At 43.0% G+C, this 15654-nt stretch overlaps 1 protein-coding gene across 1 annotated transcript in view; it reads left to right on the top strand.

Moving 5' to 3' along the window:
• The window catches only part of IGF1R (insulin like growth factor 1 receptor), a 167305-nt gene that overhangs the window by 140287 nt on the left and 11364 nt on the right, over nt 1-15654 (top strand). Inside the window, exons 10-19 of the mRNA XM_083870773.1 lie at nt 115-319; nt 4457-4743; nt 6153-6289; nt 6589-6748; nt 7770-7875; nt 8905-8975; nt 10217-10446; nt 10705-10815; nt 11444-11603; nt 13751-13880. Of these exons, the coding sequence (XP_083726899.1) occupies nt 115-319; nt 4457-4743; nt 6153-6289; nt 6589-6748; nt 7770-7875; nt 8905-8975; nt 10217-10446; nt 10705-10815; nt 11444-11603; nt 13751-13880 (1597 nt within the window). The remainder of the gene's footprint in view (nt 1-114; nt 320-4456; nt 4744-6152; nt 6290-6588; nt 6749-7769; nt 7876-8904; nt 8976-10216; nt 10447-10704; nt 10816-11443; nt 11604-13750; nt 13881-15654) is intronic.

The raw sequence follows: 15654 nt of genomic DNA, 5'->3' as shown, positions 1-15654 counted from the left end.
GGCAAAAGTTAAATAACAGCAAGTAGATGGGATGGATAAACAGCAAGTAGAGGGGATTGTTGCTGTATCCATGATCTGGAGAGAAGGAAACCATCTCTGTCCTTTTCTTTCAAGATAAAGTCCCAATTCGAAGATATGCTGATGGGACCATTGATACAGAAGAAGCCACTGAGCCCACCAAGCCAGAGGGCTGTGGGGGAGAAAAAGGACCTTGTTGTGCTTGTCCCAAGACAGAGGCAGAAAAGCAGGCAGAGAAGGAGGAAGCAGAGTACCGGAAAGTGTTTGAGAACTTCCTTCATAACTCCATCTTTGTCCCCAGGTAATGGATTTTGGACTCCTTCTTGGAAGTTGGGCTGATAATTTCATCTTTCAGCATTTCCTAGGATTGAGGTTTCCTGGACATGAAAGCACACAGAGACACTAAACATTACCTTTCCTCTCATGTGAGACAGTCCACAGCCTTACTTTGCAGTTTCTTTTATTTGCCAATTTTCATTTCTTTCTTTCAATTCTAGCCCATAGTAAGGGTTCTTTCCTGTATTGATCAAGGATTTCAGTGATGGTTTCTTTTCAGACTCAAGAGTCACTTAAGGAGCTCGTTGTCTGTAAGGGTTTTAGAGATGAGCAACATGAAGCAGACAAAGGGTTTCAGATGTGATTTTTCTTTAAATTACCATTTAAGTGCTTGTGCTCCTAATCTGAAGATTTATCGTTGAAATTAAGGGCACAGTCACTTCACAGAATTGAATCTGGTTTTCTTTTTTCACTGCACTAATTGCAAAAAGCTTCTATCCTTCCTGGGTCAGCTCTGCAGAGAAATATTAAATATTTCTACTCTACCATGATAAACACCTGTTTACATGTTAAATGTCATTGTAATGATTCTGTGCTGCAATGCAGAGTAGATCCTACTGAATTAATTGGTGATTTTGATCCTTGAGTTTCCAATCTGTCTTTCAGGTAAGCTGTTGTTACTTTGGGTGCTTGGGTGTTGGGGCAGGGCACACAGTGTACAGTTGTTGTGTTACAGTCTTCAATACATTGTAAGATCTCAGTGATGTGCCTTGTCTCATTCTCCCTCCTGGCAGGGGAAGCCCATGGTCAAATCCTGGGTCTGAGAACTCTGAAGTGACACTGGTTCTTACCATTCTCCATTGTGATTTTTTATACTTTTATTCAAGGATCTGTTGCATTGACTTGTTGAGGTTGAGACTTTGATATTCACAGTGCTTCTAAGCTTCATCCAAAAAATGAGGAACTAAATACTGCCTCTCTTGGGAGGTGTGAAGTATCTTACCTGAGCTGTGTTTGGGTCACACTGAGCATTTGTGCAGTGTTTCCCCAGTGATGAGGAGAAGCAGCAGCCAAGATCAGGTACAGGGAAGTTACAGCCTCTGATCGTGATCAGGTCAATCCTTAGCCATGGAAAATCACAAGATCTGATTTTTGGACTTCTTGAAATAGCTCCGCAGGGAATTTTGAAAGCCATGCGTCAAGTCTAAACTACTTGAAAGTCTGTTGCAAAGGAGATTCTCTTATTTCCCCAAACATTTGTAATTCAAAAGGTGTTTGTCTTCTCCTGAATTTTCTGGCAGTCCTGCCCCCCTACAAGAAAACTCATAGAACCTTGAACTCAGTAACAAATAAACTGATCAGTTCACAAAGAATTTCCTGAAAGCTTGTCCTTTTCTCTTAAATTACTACCATTAGGGTGTTTTTGTAACAGCAGGGGCAGATAAGGGACAATGCTCAGCAATAGCTGCACAGCCAAGCAACTTTTAAGAGACTGTATGTCAGGGAAATTAAAGTTTATGAGCTGGTGAGACATTTCCATGGGACAAATCTAAGCAGCTTGTTACTTGATGTCAGGTATTTTTCTCTCTTTCCCAAGGGAGAAGTTAATTAATGTGTTAATGCAAGCCTCAATAGTAGTATTTGTTTCCAGTGTTCTACCTGTCTCCAGGTTATTATGAAAGAGTTGCAGCATGTAATATAGCATGAAAGTATTTGACTGGGTTTTAAGATTGTTTAAGAAGTCTGTTGATCTAATCTCTTGTGCAACTTCTGGATGACCCCATGTGTATTAGTGCCATGGTGAATTTCAAACAGGACTCTGCTTAGTCTTGAAGAGACACTCACTACCAGAGGAGAATGAGTTCCTTCTTCAAGGTTTTTGTTTCTCTGATGAGCAGGATGAGACAGGCTCTGTGTGTAGTCTGAGCAGTAACATTAAAATTGCCATGAAGTAGAAGAAGAGTGAGCTTTGCTGTTAAATAGCCCAAGATTTTAAAATCACTTGATTTGATTTGATTTAATTTTTTATAGTGTTATTTTTAATTTTTCTCTTGCATTTCTTTTCCTTCCTCTCCCTTAATGGAATAAATGATTTTTCAAGTTTTTATCTCTAGGCTTTTCCTTACTTCCTTGGATGCTTGTTTTTTGCCTTTATCTCTGCATTTCATGAATGCAGGAAGCTGCTTGACTGAAAAGCAATGATCTCAAATCTCACAATGTTGTAATTGTGTTTGCCTTGTGGTTATCCTGCAGTTTTTTTCCTGACACAGCTGTAGTTCTCACCAACAAGTTTTGTGTTCCTTTATCTTTTTCTCCAAAGACAAGGTAGGGCTGTAGTCGCCTCCACTCCCAGATACCACCAAAGAGTGGAAGATCCATGCATCCCATAAAAGCAGTGATAAAGTCAGGCCTTTTGGATTCTTGCATTGGCACATGCTTTTGTGGTTGATTGAAAATGAACTTCTTATTTTCACAGCTTTAACCACAGAATCTGTGCAAATGTTCCATCAGTTCAGGGCTAGGCATCCAACTTCTTACTGATGAGAAGTTTATTCTTTGCACTGAGCTAAAGCAGTAAATCAATACACATTGTAAGCAGGGTGAATAGGTTTAGTAACTTCCACAGATACCAGTGTAGACAAGGCACAAATTCTTACGTTCTATGAAATTGCCTTAACTGACAAGATACTCACTGGTGTGTTGCTTTAAACAATTTGTTGCTAACTTAGGAAATTCTTTCTTGTCTGTGTTTATTTCTGTGACGTGGTTTACATGGTGGTTAGAGTGTCAAAACGACTACTCACGACGTAGTAAAGGGATTTTGGAAATTTTTGTAGTGAACTCCTCAAGAGAAAAATTCATCCAACTCTGCCAGAAGGTTTCAAAACTGAGTGAGCCTGTTCTTGGCTCTCTCTGCAGCGTGCTGCTCTGTTGCTGCATGTACTCAGATGATATATTTGACAGTGAATTAAGTTCTCCCGTTGAGTCATCTTTCCTCCTGTTGTGTGCTCCAGGGAGGCCTCATTTGCCTGGTTTGTAATTTGCTCTCTGGTAGATCTGTTGGACCTCATCTCTTGCTACCTGTTGCACTGGTCAGGTGTTCCATGGGCACTGGTGAAGTGATTTCAGGGATAGGATCCAAAAATTTGTTTTGTAGTGTGAGTCTTCTTACTTTGTCCTTTACCTCCCCTGGGGCATTGCTTTCCGTGTGTGAGCATTCCTGCAGCCCTTGGAGACAAAGGAGCAGGAGCAGTGAAGCCAGACTGCCCTGTGTGGTTGGTGTTCTGTGCAGAACAGCCTCAGATCTGGGACAGGTCCACAGGGTGTTGGTTACCTGATCCACAGGTTCTAAGAGTATCTTGATCCTTGTCCTGTCACTTGGGGCTGTTCACTACACACAGTTCCCCAGGCTTGAGAGAGCAATGGCGTGGCCATAAATCCTCAACTTTTTAACTCTGCTTAAATTTCCCCCAGATGCCTGGAAGGCAAAGCTGCTCATTGAACTTTTGCCTCTACACAATATTAGTGCTGAGTTTTCTTACGTAGGAGGATTGTTCCTTTGCAGAGCTTTTGTTTGGGTGAGAGAAGCAGAGATACACAGATGACCACCCGAGTGGTGCTGGACCTTCATGGCCTTCAGCTGCCTTCCAAGGTTTCTCCTCTCAATGCAATACATTCTAATTTCATCACAACTGCAAAGCTAACTCTCAGTAGGCTCAGCTTCTTTTGCTAATCCAGCAAACTTCAAAACAATTTTTCTCCCCATAACCTTTTCAACCTTTGGCATCTGATTTCCATTTTAAGCGTCAACATTACTGTCATGAAACACAAATCCAGGATGCTTGTTGAGTAATGGTGAAGCTGTTCATTGCTGATTGGTTTATTGTGTGAGGTCAGAAGTTTGTAATTCATCTTGGGGCTCAGTGTGAGCTTCAGAGTTTTGGTTGGTTCCTGACCAAAAGAGAGAGAAATGAGATGTGCTGACACCTGGCAGGTTCAGATTTAAAGAAATTTTTCCTCTTGTTTTGCAGTATCCTTTTATTTAGCTTTTTTACTATCTGTTGCCTGTTTTGCTGGGGTGTTTGGCAGAGTTTTCCCAAAGCTGGAGAAGAAGTGGATTATTCTCTAACGAGCCCTTTCCTGTACCTGTTCTGCTCCTCAGGCCCGACAGGAAGCGGAGGGACGTGTTCCGCATCGCCAACGCCACCTTGGCCACTCGGAACAGGAACGTGACCGGGAGCGACCACTTCACCAATGCCTCTGACACGGAGGAGAGTGAGGTGGAATATCCCTTCTTTGAGACCAAGGTGGATGGCAAGGAGAGGACTGTGATCTCCCATCTCCAGCCTTTCACTCTTTATCGCATCGATATTCACAGCTGCAACCACGAGGCCGACACGCTCGGCTGCAGTGCGTCCAACTTCGTGTTTGCCAGAACGATGCCCTCAGGTATGCTCACATGGGGCCAGCTCTGCCTTTGCTGGGCAAAGATCAAACTCAGGGGGGACAAGCTCTCCTAAATCAGTTATAATTACATTGGGGTATAGTAAAAAAAATTCCATGCAGTAGCATAAATTTGGAGCTGCATAAGTTTTTTGTTTCCTGTCCTCGACTGGTGTGTTGTGTGTACTGAGTGATGTGTTCAAGTCTGTGCTGGGAGCTGAGAAAGGGAGAAGCTGACTGCCAGGATAATTAGGAGAGACTCCGTTTCCCAGCAATAGAAGTGAGACCCCCCCAGACATGGTGAGCGGAAAAGTTTTGTTCCTCAGCTCCCTGTGTGCTGAATAGAGCCACGGCAACGTTTCTCTGCTAATGTTTGGTTTTGCTGTGTTCACTCGGAGCTGTTTGCAGATGTTGGAGTTTTGCTGGTGGGAATGTTTGCCAAATGTTTCTTCTGTCACAGAACGACCATGCATTTGTCCAGCCTGGGAACAGGAGGAATACTGTGTTTCTTTGTGCCCAATCCCTGGCCTCTAGACTATTTCAAATAGGAAACACTGAATGCTGTGCTCGTCTTTGGGACTTTCGCAGATTGTACTTCTGAGAAGAATAGAGATGATTTTAGTGTAAGCTCATAGGCATCCAGCTTCTGACTCCAGCAGATGTCTGGGGATATTGGATGCAGAATGGTAGCAATTTTGTTTTGTTTCTGGAAGGAAAGGCTATCATAATCCTGATCCAGCTGTGTCAGTAAAAAAAAGCGAAAAGTATTGCTTATTTCAAGGGAATAAGGAAATCTGTGAGATCAGGGAAAAGGAAAGCAGTGTTCTCAGATTTTTAACACGTGCCTCTGAAAATTAAAGGCTAAACAATCCTGTTACCTTTGAGATCTTTGAGAAGGTGATATTTTTTTCAGTCCAGACTGAAATGCGCTTCACGTTCCTGTTGAGTTTTGAATAAGTCACATAAAATTATTAGGAGCTAAATAGAGATAAAGCAGTTCCTGAGCTGCTGCTGAGACTCTGTTTTAAATGGGGATGACTGTCAGTGGGGGCAAATGATGTGTGCTTACAGCTGTTTGCAGCCATTTGGTGGGAATAGCTCCCTGCACTGTTTTGGTGTTGGGGAGAGTTGAGAAGGAGGAATCAGGTGATGATAACCAGGTTTTTGGCACACAGGGCCCATGCCTGGTGGAGCTGTATGCTCTGCACTGACTTTCTGGGAAGCAGTAGTTCAGACTGAGCTAATCTCCAGCAGGTCCTTGGCAAATAGAGTTTGTTCCCTGGGTTTGAATGGCTCTTGCTGCAGAGCTTCTGCACCTGAAGAATATCATGAATCTTCCATGTTCCTCAGCTCTCGCCAAAGTTCCTGTTTCAGTCATGGGTGTTCTTCTCACATCACCTGTAAATATCTTACAGAGGGAGCAGATAACATTCCAGGAACAGTATCATGGGAAGCAAAAGAGGAAAATACTGTCTACCTGAAGTGGTTGGAGCCTGCAAATCCAAATGGGCTGATCCTGATGTATGAAATCAAATATGGGCAGCATGGTGAGGTGAGGATTTGGCATCACTGCTCATAACTCTTAATTTATACACAAAAAAGGATCTTTCTTAACCTGCTTCTGTGCAGTGCTGCACAAACAGAAATTGGGATTTCAGACACCCAGCACCTGCCAGCATGTCTTTCCTTCATTTCCTCTGAGTTCTTAAGTTCCACATATCTCCTTATGGTGTTTGAAGTAAAATTGATCAGGTGGGGCTTTTCGTTATAAAAATGAGCTTATCCTGCAGCTGTATCACTTCCTCCAGAATGTGAAGATAATAATATGCATAAATTGCTTTTTTCTTCTAGGAAAAGCGGGAATGTGTTTCCAGACAGGAATACAAGAAGCTTGGAGGAGCTAAACTAACTCACCTGAACCCTGGAAACTATTCTGCCAGAGTTCAGGCCACTTCCTTAGCTGGGAATGGGTCCTGGACTGAGCCCATCTCCTTCTATGTGCAGCCCAAATGTAAGACAAATGTTTATAGTCTGTGTTGAATTGGGGGTTTATTGTCATTTTGATAATTCCTGATGTTCATGTGAGTGGGTATCTGAGCCTCTTGCCTCTGCACACTCCTTTTACTTGCTGATGGTTCTTTGGGAACTCTTCTCTGGTCCATTTTTTTTGGCAGCTGTTGACAGCTATGGAGGGGTATGTGAGGTGTGGTCCTTTCCTTGCAGCTTTGGGTGTCTGTGAGAGGTGCAGCCAGGTGTGGGTGTGGAGAACACCCTGCTGTGGCTTCCTGGGATGTGCAGCTATGTTGGGAATGTGATGATAGCTGTAACAGCATGGAGCTGCCATGTACAAAACCCGGGGCAACAAGGCAAACCTGCTTAAAATTGCAAAATAATTGGAGAAACAAATAATTTGTGTAGATTTTTGGCTGACGGGTTGAGTTGTTCTGAGTGACATTTGATAAAAGAAGTGTCCTGATGAAAGGGTGATGCTGGTCCTGACAGTGAGTGTCATTTATATTTTGGAAGAACATGACCACAGCGACCCTCTTTAAGACATTCTGTGTTTAGTTGTAGAGCAGATATATCCCCAAAAAACTGCAGCTCCATCTTTTATCCCTTTTTGGTTTTCTGGTTGCTGACCTTTGAACAATTTGAAGTAAAGAGCAGTGCATGTATATTCTGAATGTTAGCAGCTGCAAGGTGAACAAAAGGTGGGGAAAAAAGGTGAATGTGCAAGTGAACAATTGGATATTGTTCACTGAGGAATGCAAGTCCTTTAAGCATAACTTGTGAAAACAAAGCCCAGACAGACACTGTTCTGAACAAAATTAATGCCTTTCAGTGTCTGCTTTCTTGTTTCACTCATCTGCAGTCAGGGAGGGTTTCAAAGTACATTTTTCCACATCAGACAAGAAAATGAGAACTTTGATTTCTTCCCTGTATGGAAATACACTGAGTGGGCTTTGAATGTTTCTTTGTTAACAGAGGTTTTATAGAAACCCTGAAACAATTGTTTTTCTTGTTGGTTGCAGCAGCAAACTATGGAAACTTCCTGCACTTGGTAATTGTGCTCCCTATTGCTCTGCTGCTCATCCTTGGGGGATTGCTGATAATGCTCTATGTCTTTAACAAAAAGAGGTGAGTTCCATGTGCTGGTGCTTAAACCTGCAGGAGGGGAATTGTTTATTTTCAAATCTGTGCCCGTGGAGCGAGTTGGAAATTAAAAAGAGAAATGGCATTCAGAGGAGTTGAGAGGCTGAGGTAGATTCTGTCTTGTTGATATGGAAAAGGAGGTGGTTTAGAGTTACCAGCATCTGGCTGCTGCTGCTAGAGATATGAAGAGGGTTTTTATTGCAGTATCATGTTTGAGTAGGAAGAGGAAGGCTTGTGAGGAACAAACCAGTGGGGCAATGGTGGCACACACTGGACCTGTATAATCAGAAGATTTGACTGAAATATAGGCCAGTATAAATCATGAAAAGTTAGGTTCATTTAGGTTGATCTGATTTTTTTTCAAATTCTAGAGAGTTTTTTGAAGTCTTTACATCCACTTTAAAAAATTATATCCTGGGCAAGAGCCATCATTGGGGCTGTTCTGTTAATTTGTTTTCCTCAGTTTTGTTTTTTGTAACTTGTGATTTATTTTTTTTTTTAATCTCATTGAAACACGTAATGAGAACTTAATAGCAGTACAAATGTTCGTCTTGCAACTTTCTAGCTATGGAGGTCTTTTATTGCTCTCTCATTAATTATGCTCATTGGAATCCCCACTAAAAAGAGTCATGTCTTTTGCTAAAAAACTTCACTCCCACAGCAGAGCTGATGATGGTAAAGTGCATTCTCAGCCACAGGTCTCCTGGTTTATATTTATATAGCTGCCTTTCTTAAAAGAAGTTTACTCAGCAGCTAAAAGTACCTTGTGTTTACATTTTCCTGGTGCTGATTTGGTATAGAGAAGACTCCAGAATTCCTGGGAAGCTGTTCTGGACTGTGTTCCCATTGATTCTGTGGGGTAGATAAGATCTCAGTTTGTCCCCTGTCTGAAAAACTCCACATGCAGTAAATAATATTCTGTGGTTGAGTAAGCAGTGGAAAAGCTGTAGAAGAGATGGTTTGAAATATACTCAGATTTAAAGATAAAAGAAATAAACCCCAATATTTCTACAGGAACAGTGACAGACTGGGCAATGGAGTACTTTATGCTTCTGTGAACCCCGAGTACTTCAGTGCCTCAGATGGTGAGTGTGACCTTAACTTGTGATGCTTTTACTGTCCTGTGTTCAGTTGGTGTCTGACTTTTAAAGGTATCAAACTCTAATAGACGTGCTGTAAAGCCACTTGCTCTGTTTTATTAGGACAGCCCTGGAATCTACAATTGCCACTTGTCTGTTGAAACTGGGGAGTTTTTTAATTGTTTCCCTGTAGTTTTGTCCTCCTGAGGCAAATTTGATTCACTAATTTCACTTCCAGATTATCATCTACTCTTCCAGTGGTGTTTTCACTGGAATGAAGGAAGAATGAATTTGTGTTCTTTCATGTTTGCCCTTTTATGCTCTGTTTTGCCCTATTGAAACAAACCCACTACTTGAAGAAATCACAACATCAGACAAATGTCCTTGAGGCCTCAGTTTTTCCGTTTATGGTTTAGTTTGGTGCTGCTGTTGTAGAATTCTTGCTGGAATAGTATTTCCAAAAGCCCCCAGGAGACTGACGGGTTTACCCAGAGTGTTGTTTTTTGTAGCAACACCATTGGGGTTAAAGGTCTGTCACTGCTCATGCTACAATCCTCTGTTTTCATCCTGTCATTTCACCCATGCAGAGCAGGTAACACAACTGTCCCCTCCTTTGGTGACTGATAGGCAGCAGCAGCAGTGAGTACTTGGATGTCTTCTTGCCTGAGGCAGTCCTGCCTCCTGGCAGTCACCTTCTGAGAGCTCTCTTCTGCCTCAGATCAAAGACCTGCAGCAGCAGCAGCAGCAAGTTCTGCCTTTGCTGGTGCAACGGTGTGTGTGCAAGGGATCAGAATAGTGCCATGCAAAGAGCTGCTGGATCAGAGTCTGCTTCCCTCTAGCCATAAAATCAGTGTTAATAGAGAATACAGCAGACACTGAACTGATACAGATGATCAAGTATGTTTGATGCTGTCTGGGAGAATTAGGAGAGCAAGGATTTCAAGGAAAGGTTTAACCTAAAGCATTGATTTGAGCCTCTTCCCACCCTGGTTTTGTGCTTTGAGGTTCCTTATTTCTATCTCAATGTCTTTACCATAGTGAGGCTGCTTCAAGTCCACCTTTCTTTCAGATTTATTTGTATGCCATCATCAAAGGACAGCAGTGTCTGTATGGGACAGACCCATGCCTGTTTGCACACATGGTGCAAGGTCTCAGCTTTCTCTGTGGGGTTTGAACACCAGAACTGTTGTGGGGAGCAGGGAGTGAGCCCAGCACAGAACATCACATCCTGTTCTCTCTCCCCTCAGTGTATGTTCCAGATGAGTGGGAGGTGCCCCGGGAGAAGATCACCATGTGCAGGGAGCTTGGGCAAGGCTCCTTTGGGATGGTGTACGAGGGAATAGCCAAGGGAGTGGTGAAGGATGAGCCAGAGACCAGGGTGGCCATCAAGACGGTCAATGAGTCTGCCAGCATGCGCGAGAGGATCGAGTTCCTGAACGAGGCCTCGGTGATGAAGGAGTTCAACTGTCACCATGTGGTGAGTCCTGAGGATGTGATGTGGCTGGGACTCATCCAGCCCTGGTGCTCATTGACACCAGGCTGTTCCAGGCATGTCTGCCCTGACTGAAGTGGGAATTTGGGATTTCAGCTTTGTAATATTATCGTGACACCCCAGTCAGAAAGTGGATCCAAATCTACATTCAGACCTTTCCCACAGGGCTACATATCAACATGAATAAATGATAATTAGCTGTGCTTGTATACTTGTACTGAACATTTGTTTTTCCTCTGCCAGGTTCGGCTGCTTGGTGTTGTTTCTCAGGGCCAGCCTACACTGGTTATCATGGAGCTGATGACACGTGGCGACCTCAAAAGTTACCTGAGATCATTGAGGCCAGACACAGAGGTGAGTCATGAGTTGCTGGATGTTTATTTCTTCAGTTTGAATCATCTTGAACAAGACAGCCTCACGTTGGAAGCAGCAGGCAATTAGCCTTTCCTGCCCTTCTCCTTCAGTCTAAGGACAGAACATGAGCTGTTGTGTGATCTCCAGCAGCTCTTTCATGAGGCAGCCCAGGGCTCCACATGGAATAGGTCCCTTCTTGTGTCACTGAGTCCCCTTTTCCAGATTTGCATTAGATCTCTTGTCTGATCTACATTCTCATCAAGATGTTACAGAAATTGGCTGGTTTAAGAGCACGTTAGGATAATTGTTTCATGTCGTGTGTCCTGCCCATTGCCCCTGCTGGAGAGTAAATATCTGTTATCCTAGCTCCTCTGTAAACTCTCAGGCATAGGCCATCAGACTAACAGCTAAAATTGTCACATATGATACGGGGTCTGAAGGATAAAGATGACACACAGGTCACTTGCCACTGAAATCACAGCAGCCTTTGTAGAAAATGAGCTCAGCCCCTTCCGCCCTTGATCTAGAAATTCCAATGAGTATGAATTAAAGGAACAGAACACGAGGACAGTATGTGCACAAGAGAATGGCTGTGGTCTGTTAATTGCTGGATGTTCCTTTTGCCCAGAACAACCCTGGTCAGGCACCCCCAACGCTGAAGAAGATGATCCAGATGGCGGGGGAGATCGCGGACGGCATGGCCTATCTCAACGCCAACAAGTTCGTGCACAGGGACCTCGCTGCCAGGAACTGCATGGTGGCTGAGGACTTCACTGTCAAAATTGGAGGTGGGCTCTCCTGACCCTCACACAGGTCATGGAATCATCCTGGAAAATCAGTGTCTTGGAAGGCTATTTATTTATTTGTGTAGTTATTTATTTAACTGAGCTCTAGTTTAAATATTTGCAGAATGAAATATGTTCTTTGCTTGCTTGCTTTTTCCTTGTGATTTAAGACCTGTGAGCAGTTAACACTGAGTTGAAACCTCTGGAATACCTCTGCTTGCTGTTGTTCCAGTGAGGCAACAGTACAGCATGTGGATTTAAAAAGAGCCTTGGTGAGAAAGTGATTTAGGTTCAGGTACTGCAGACAACTGGGTGGATGGTGGAGTTACTGCTGGTGCATCATTCATGTCTCTGTTAAAGCACAAAAATAATTCTACCTCCTGTTTATTGATTCAAGAATGAGAATTTTAGGATTATTTTAAATCGTATCTGAGTTGGAAATGGAATGACTTCAGCTGGGTGCTTTCCAGTCTAAACTGGAGTTCTGCTTCTCAGACAGCTGAATGGCTTTTCTTCTGCTCTGCTGTTAGATCACCAATTTTTTTTTTCCTTTCAGCATCCCTCCAAAATAGTGTCAGATGAGTTTTTTCAGTCTTCTCTCCAGAGAGTGATTTTAAGCTGTTGGCTGTTTTTGAGTTGTGCATATTAAAATAACGTGTATAGCAACAGCCTTCTGCTGTAGGAAACTAATTCTTTTTCTCTGAGCTTAACTCAGCTATTTTGATAATTTGTGTAAGTAATCCTGTCATTTGGGAGAAAGAAAAAATGATTTCATTTTGAGTCAGTTAATTAGGAAATAAGATCTTTTGGGGATTTTGTGTATTTTCTGCAGGTTCGTGGGAAGTCAGCCTAAATCCTTCCCATTCCAGTTTTCTCCTCCTGCCCCCATCAGCTTGTATTACAATTCTGTAAACTGAAGATATGGTGCATTTATTCCCTTTAACGTGTTCATGGTCACCCCAAAAGCATTTTGTAAATGTGCTGCCCTGCTCTTGTTTATGTAGCAGCATTGAAAATCCCCTCATGCAGAAACAGTTCAGGAGCATCTTGGCTGGAACACACCAACTCAGGCTGTTCACATCTCAGAGGAAGAGCTCTGTGCCACATTACCCTGTGTGTCTGGTTCTTATTTGCATTACATTTTGAAAGAATCTTCCATTCAGCCAAGATAAAGTCCCCCTGGTGTGTGGGAGTGATGGAGGAGCTGCACAGATGGGCTCTTTAGTCACAATCACCAAGGGTACCAGTGTCCCTGGTTGGTCACTCACCACAGACTGGTGATAGCTGAGAGAGCAGGGGGAGTTCTGTACATGTTTCCTGGGGAAAAAAGGGGCAGTTGCAGGTCTGTGTTGGTAAAATGGATTTTGCCCTGTGTGTCATCAGACAGCATTTAGTGTCAGTCAGAGGACTGATGACCTCTGATTTATTAACTTTCTGGTTGGTGTCTGAGAGGGCAGTAACTGATTTCAATAGGCAAGTGTGAGACCCAGCAGTTCTGTCTCAGGCTGATTGTAGAGAAAAAAACCCACACTGGAATAAATCTGAGTTACAGTCAGGGGGTGACCATTTTTAGATACAAGTCTTGCAAATGCTTATGAATTTACAGCTAAGCATGGATAAAAACCGGAAGTATGTCTTTAATATTTGGCTGTGTTAATCACAAATGAGCAGCATAATCCTCTGTAGCACTTGAAATGGAATAGTGTACAGAAACTGGGAATTACCTTTGGAAACAGGAAAAAGAAAACCAAGAGAAGTATTTCCTTCAACATGTGAGATTGTCTGACTAAATGCAATAGTTATAAGTACTAAAGGAGATCCTTACATTCCTTAAAAAAAACGAAAATCACTGAATTTGGGGAACAATTAGTGAATTACATGACCTTCAGAAGACTCATCTTACTGCAAAGCTTGAGCATAAATGCTGGAACTTTGCATATTCCTATATTTAAACCATTCAGACTTGTCACCCCTGAAGTCAGTGGCACAATCTGTTGGTGTTGGGAGAGAAGGTCACCAGCCCTGAGGCGGCAGCTGAAGTGTCTGCAAAATCACAGATTCCTCACACCCAAGTGTGATTCTCTGCCTTGTAGGAAGGGGGAATGTTCATCATTTTCTCACACAAACTCAAGAGTATTTCTACCTTCTAGATTTTGGCATGACGAGAGATATCTACGAGACAGATTATTACCGGAAAGGAGGGAAGGGTTTGCTGCCTGTCCGCTGGATGTCCCCAGAATCGCTGAAAGATGGAGTCTTCACAACGCACTCCGACGTCTGGTAACAAAACAGGGGCTCTGGAAAACTGCTTTAACCTCCTCCTTTCTAGCCTCTCTTCTTGTTTTAGTAGACTTAACTGAGTGTACTGCTTTCCTCTTGTCCATTCACAGGTAACTAACTCTCTTGTTCCGTGAGTTCGTGTTTGAGCAAGAACTCATGAAGTTAAATTTTGCTCTCAGGGAGAGCAGAATTAAATGGATTTCTAAAACTGGAGGTGGCAGCATGTTTCCTGCTGTTAGTTGTAAAATCAGTTCTGCAGTGAAAAACATTACCCTCACCTGGAAGAGCAAGTTGTCATTTTTTTAAATTGTCCTCCTTCAAGAAAAGCATTAAAAGTTGCCAAGAATTTAGAAAGGTTCCTAGTGCTGACCTGCTTTTCCATCAAAACCTTCTGTGTAAATAACATCACTTTCCCTCAGATGGATTGTGTACACTCACAGGCTTTTTTGGGGAGTTCTCCCTTGTGCATATCCCTCTCCATTTGGAGCTTTGTTTGCTTGTTTTATATACTGCAAGATGCAGAAATAGGGTTTTCTTTCAAAGCACACTGCATGCTTGCTGTATCTGTGCAGTTATTAATAGAGGCGTGTACTTAGGAGAAGTAATCCCCTGGAACAATTTCTCCCACACCCCCCAACTTTTGGAGATAGGTAGGGAGGACTTGGCAGAAGATGGCTGTGTACTGGCAAAACCTCTCCTCTGTCTTTTATGGTTTCTCTGCCTTCCTAACAAGATGTTTTTACTGCTGATCTGTTACAGAATTGGCAGCTGATTGCCTCCAAATGTCTAGAAGTCAGTAGGAATGGTGTTTTAGAAGTAAACTGCATTTTCCTTGAGCAGCTTGAGGAGTTTGGAGTCAGTGGTCTGTAGATCACAACACCAGCTCTGAACAAAAAGTTCCTAAGAGGAATTAAAGTGAGAAAGCAAAGCACCAGAATGATGCTTAAATTTTATTTTACATATGGCTAGTAACTTACTTTTGAATCCAGTAACCCTCAGACTTGGAAGCAGATAAAAACAACCTCACTGAGTTGAAGGGAAGCCCTGTATCAGCCATTTATCTGATGGAACAGTGCAGGCATGCTTTTGGCAGTCCCCCCAGTAAAAGAATTTTGGGACTTGTAATGGCTTCACAAAGCAGACAGAAATTTGGACTATATCACTAGAAAATCCCCAGATGCAGAACTGACCAAGCCTGGAGTGAGGAGCTGGCAGAGCTGCCTGCTCTTACCACACAACAGGAATTTTCAGGTCCAGCCATTGCCTCTGAAGGGTTCTGGAGCAGCTCAGAATGAGCAATGGGGATGTCCCATGTGTGTTCCATATGTGCTTTCTTTTAGCCTGGGACTCTTTAGTGATGGTATTCTTTAAATATAACTCAAATTCCGAACAAAAAAAAAAACCCTAGGTGTGACACCAGATAAGGTGTCAGGTGTAAATTAGTGCTGTAGTTGTTGCAGGAAGTACGTGAGTGTTTCTCTAATAAGGAAGAAAGGAGGTTTAGATTGAATATTGGGAAGAATTTCTTCCCTGTGAGGCTGGTGAGGCCCTGGCACAGGGTGCCCAGAGAAGCTGTGGCTGCTCCATCTCTGGAAGTGTCCAAGGCCAGGCTGGACAGGGCTTGGAGCAACCTCTGGGATAGTAGGAGATGTCCCTGCTCATGGCAAGGAGTGGAACAAAATGGGCTTTAAGGTCCCTTCCAGCCCAAACCACCCTGGGATTCCACGATTGGGCATTTGTTGGTTGCTCAGTCCAAATCAGGATTGTGCAAACA

Source organism: Zosterops lateralis (assembly GCF_965231275.1).
Source record: "Zosterops lateralis genome assembly, chromosome: 13".
Taxonomy (NCBI): Eukaryota; Metazoa; Chordata; class Aves; order Passeriformes; family Zosteropidae; genus Zosterops; species Zosterops lateralis.
Note: the sequence above shows the minus strand (reverse complement) of the source record. Positions and strands in the feature narration are given on the sequence as shown.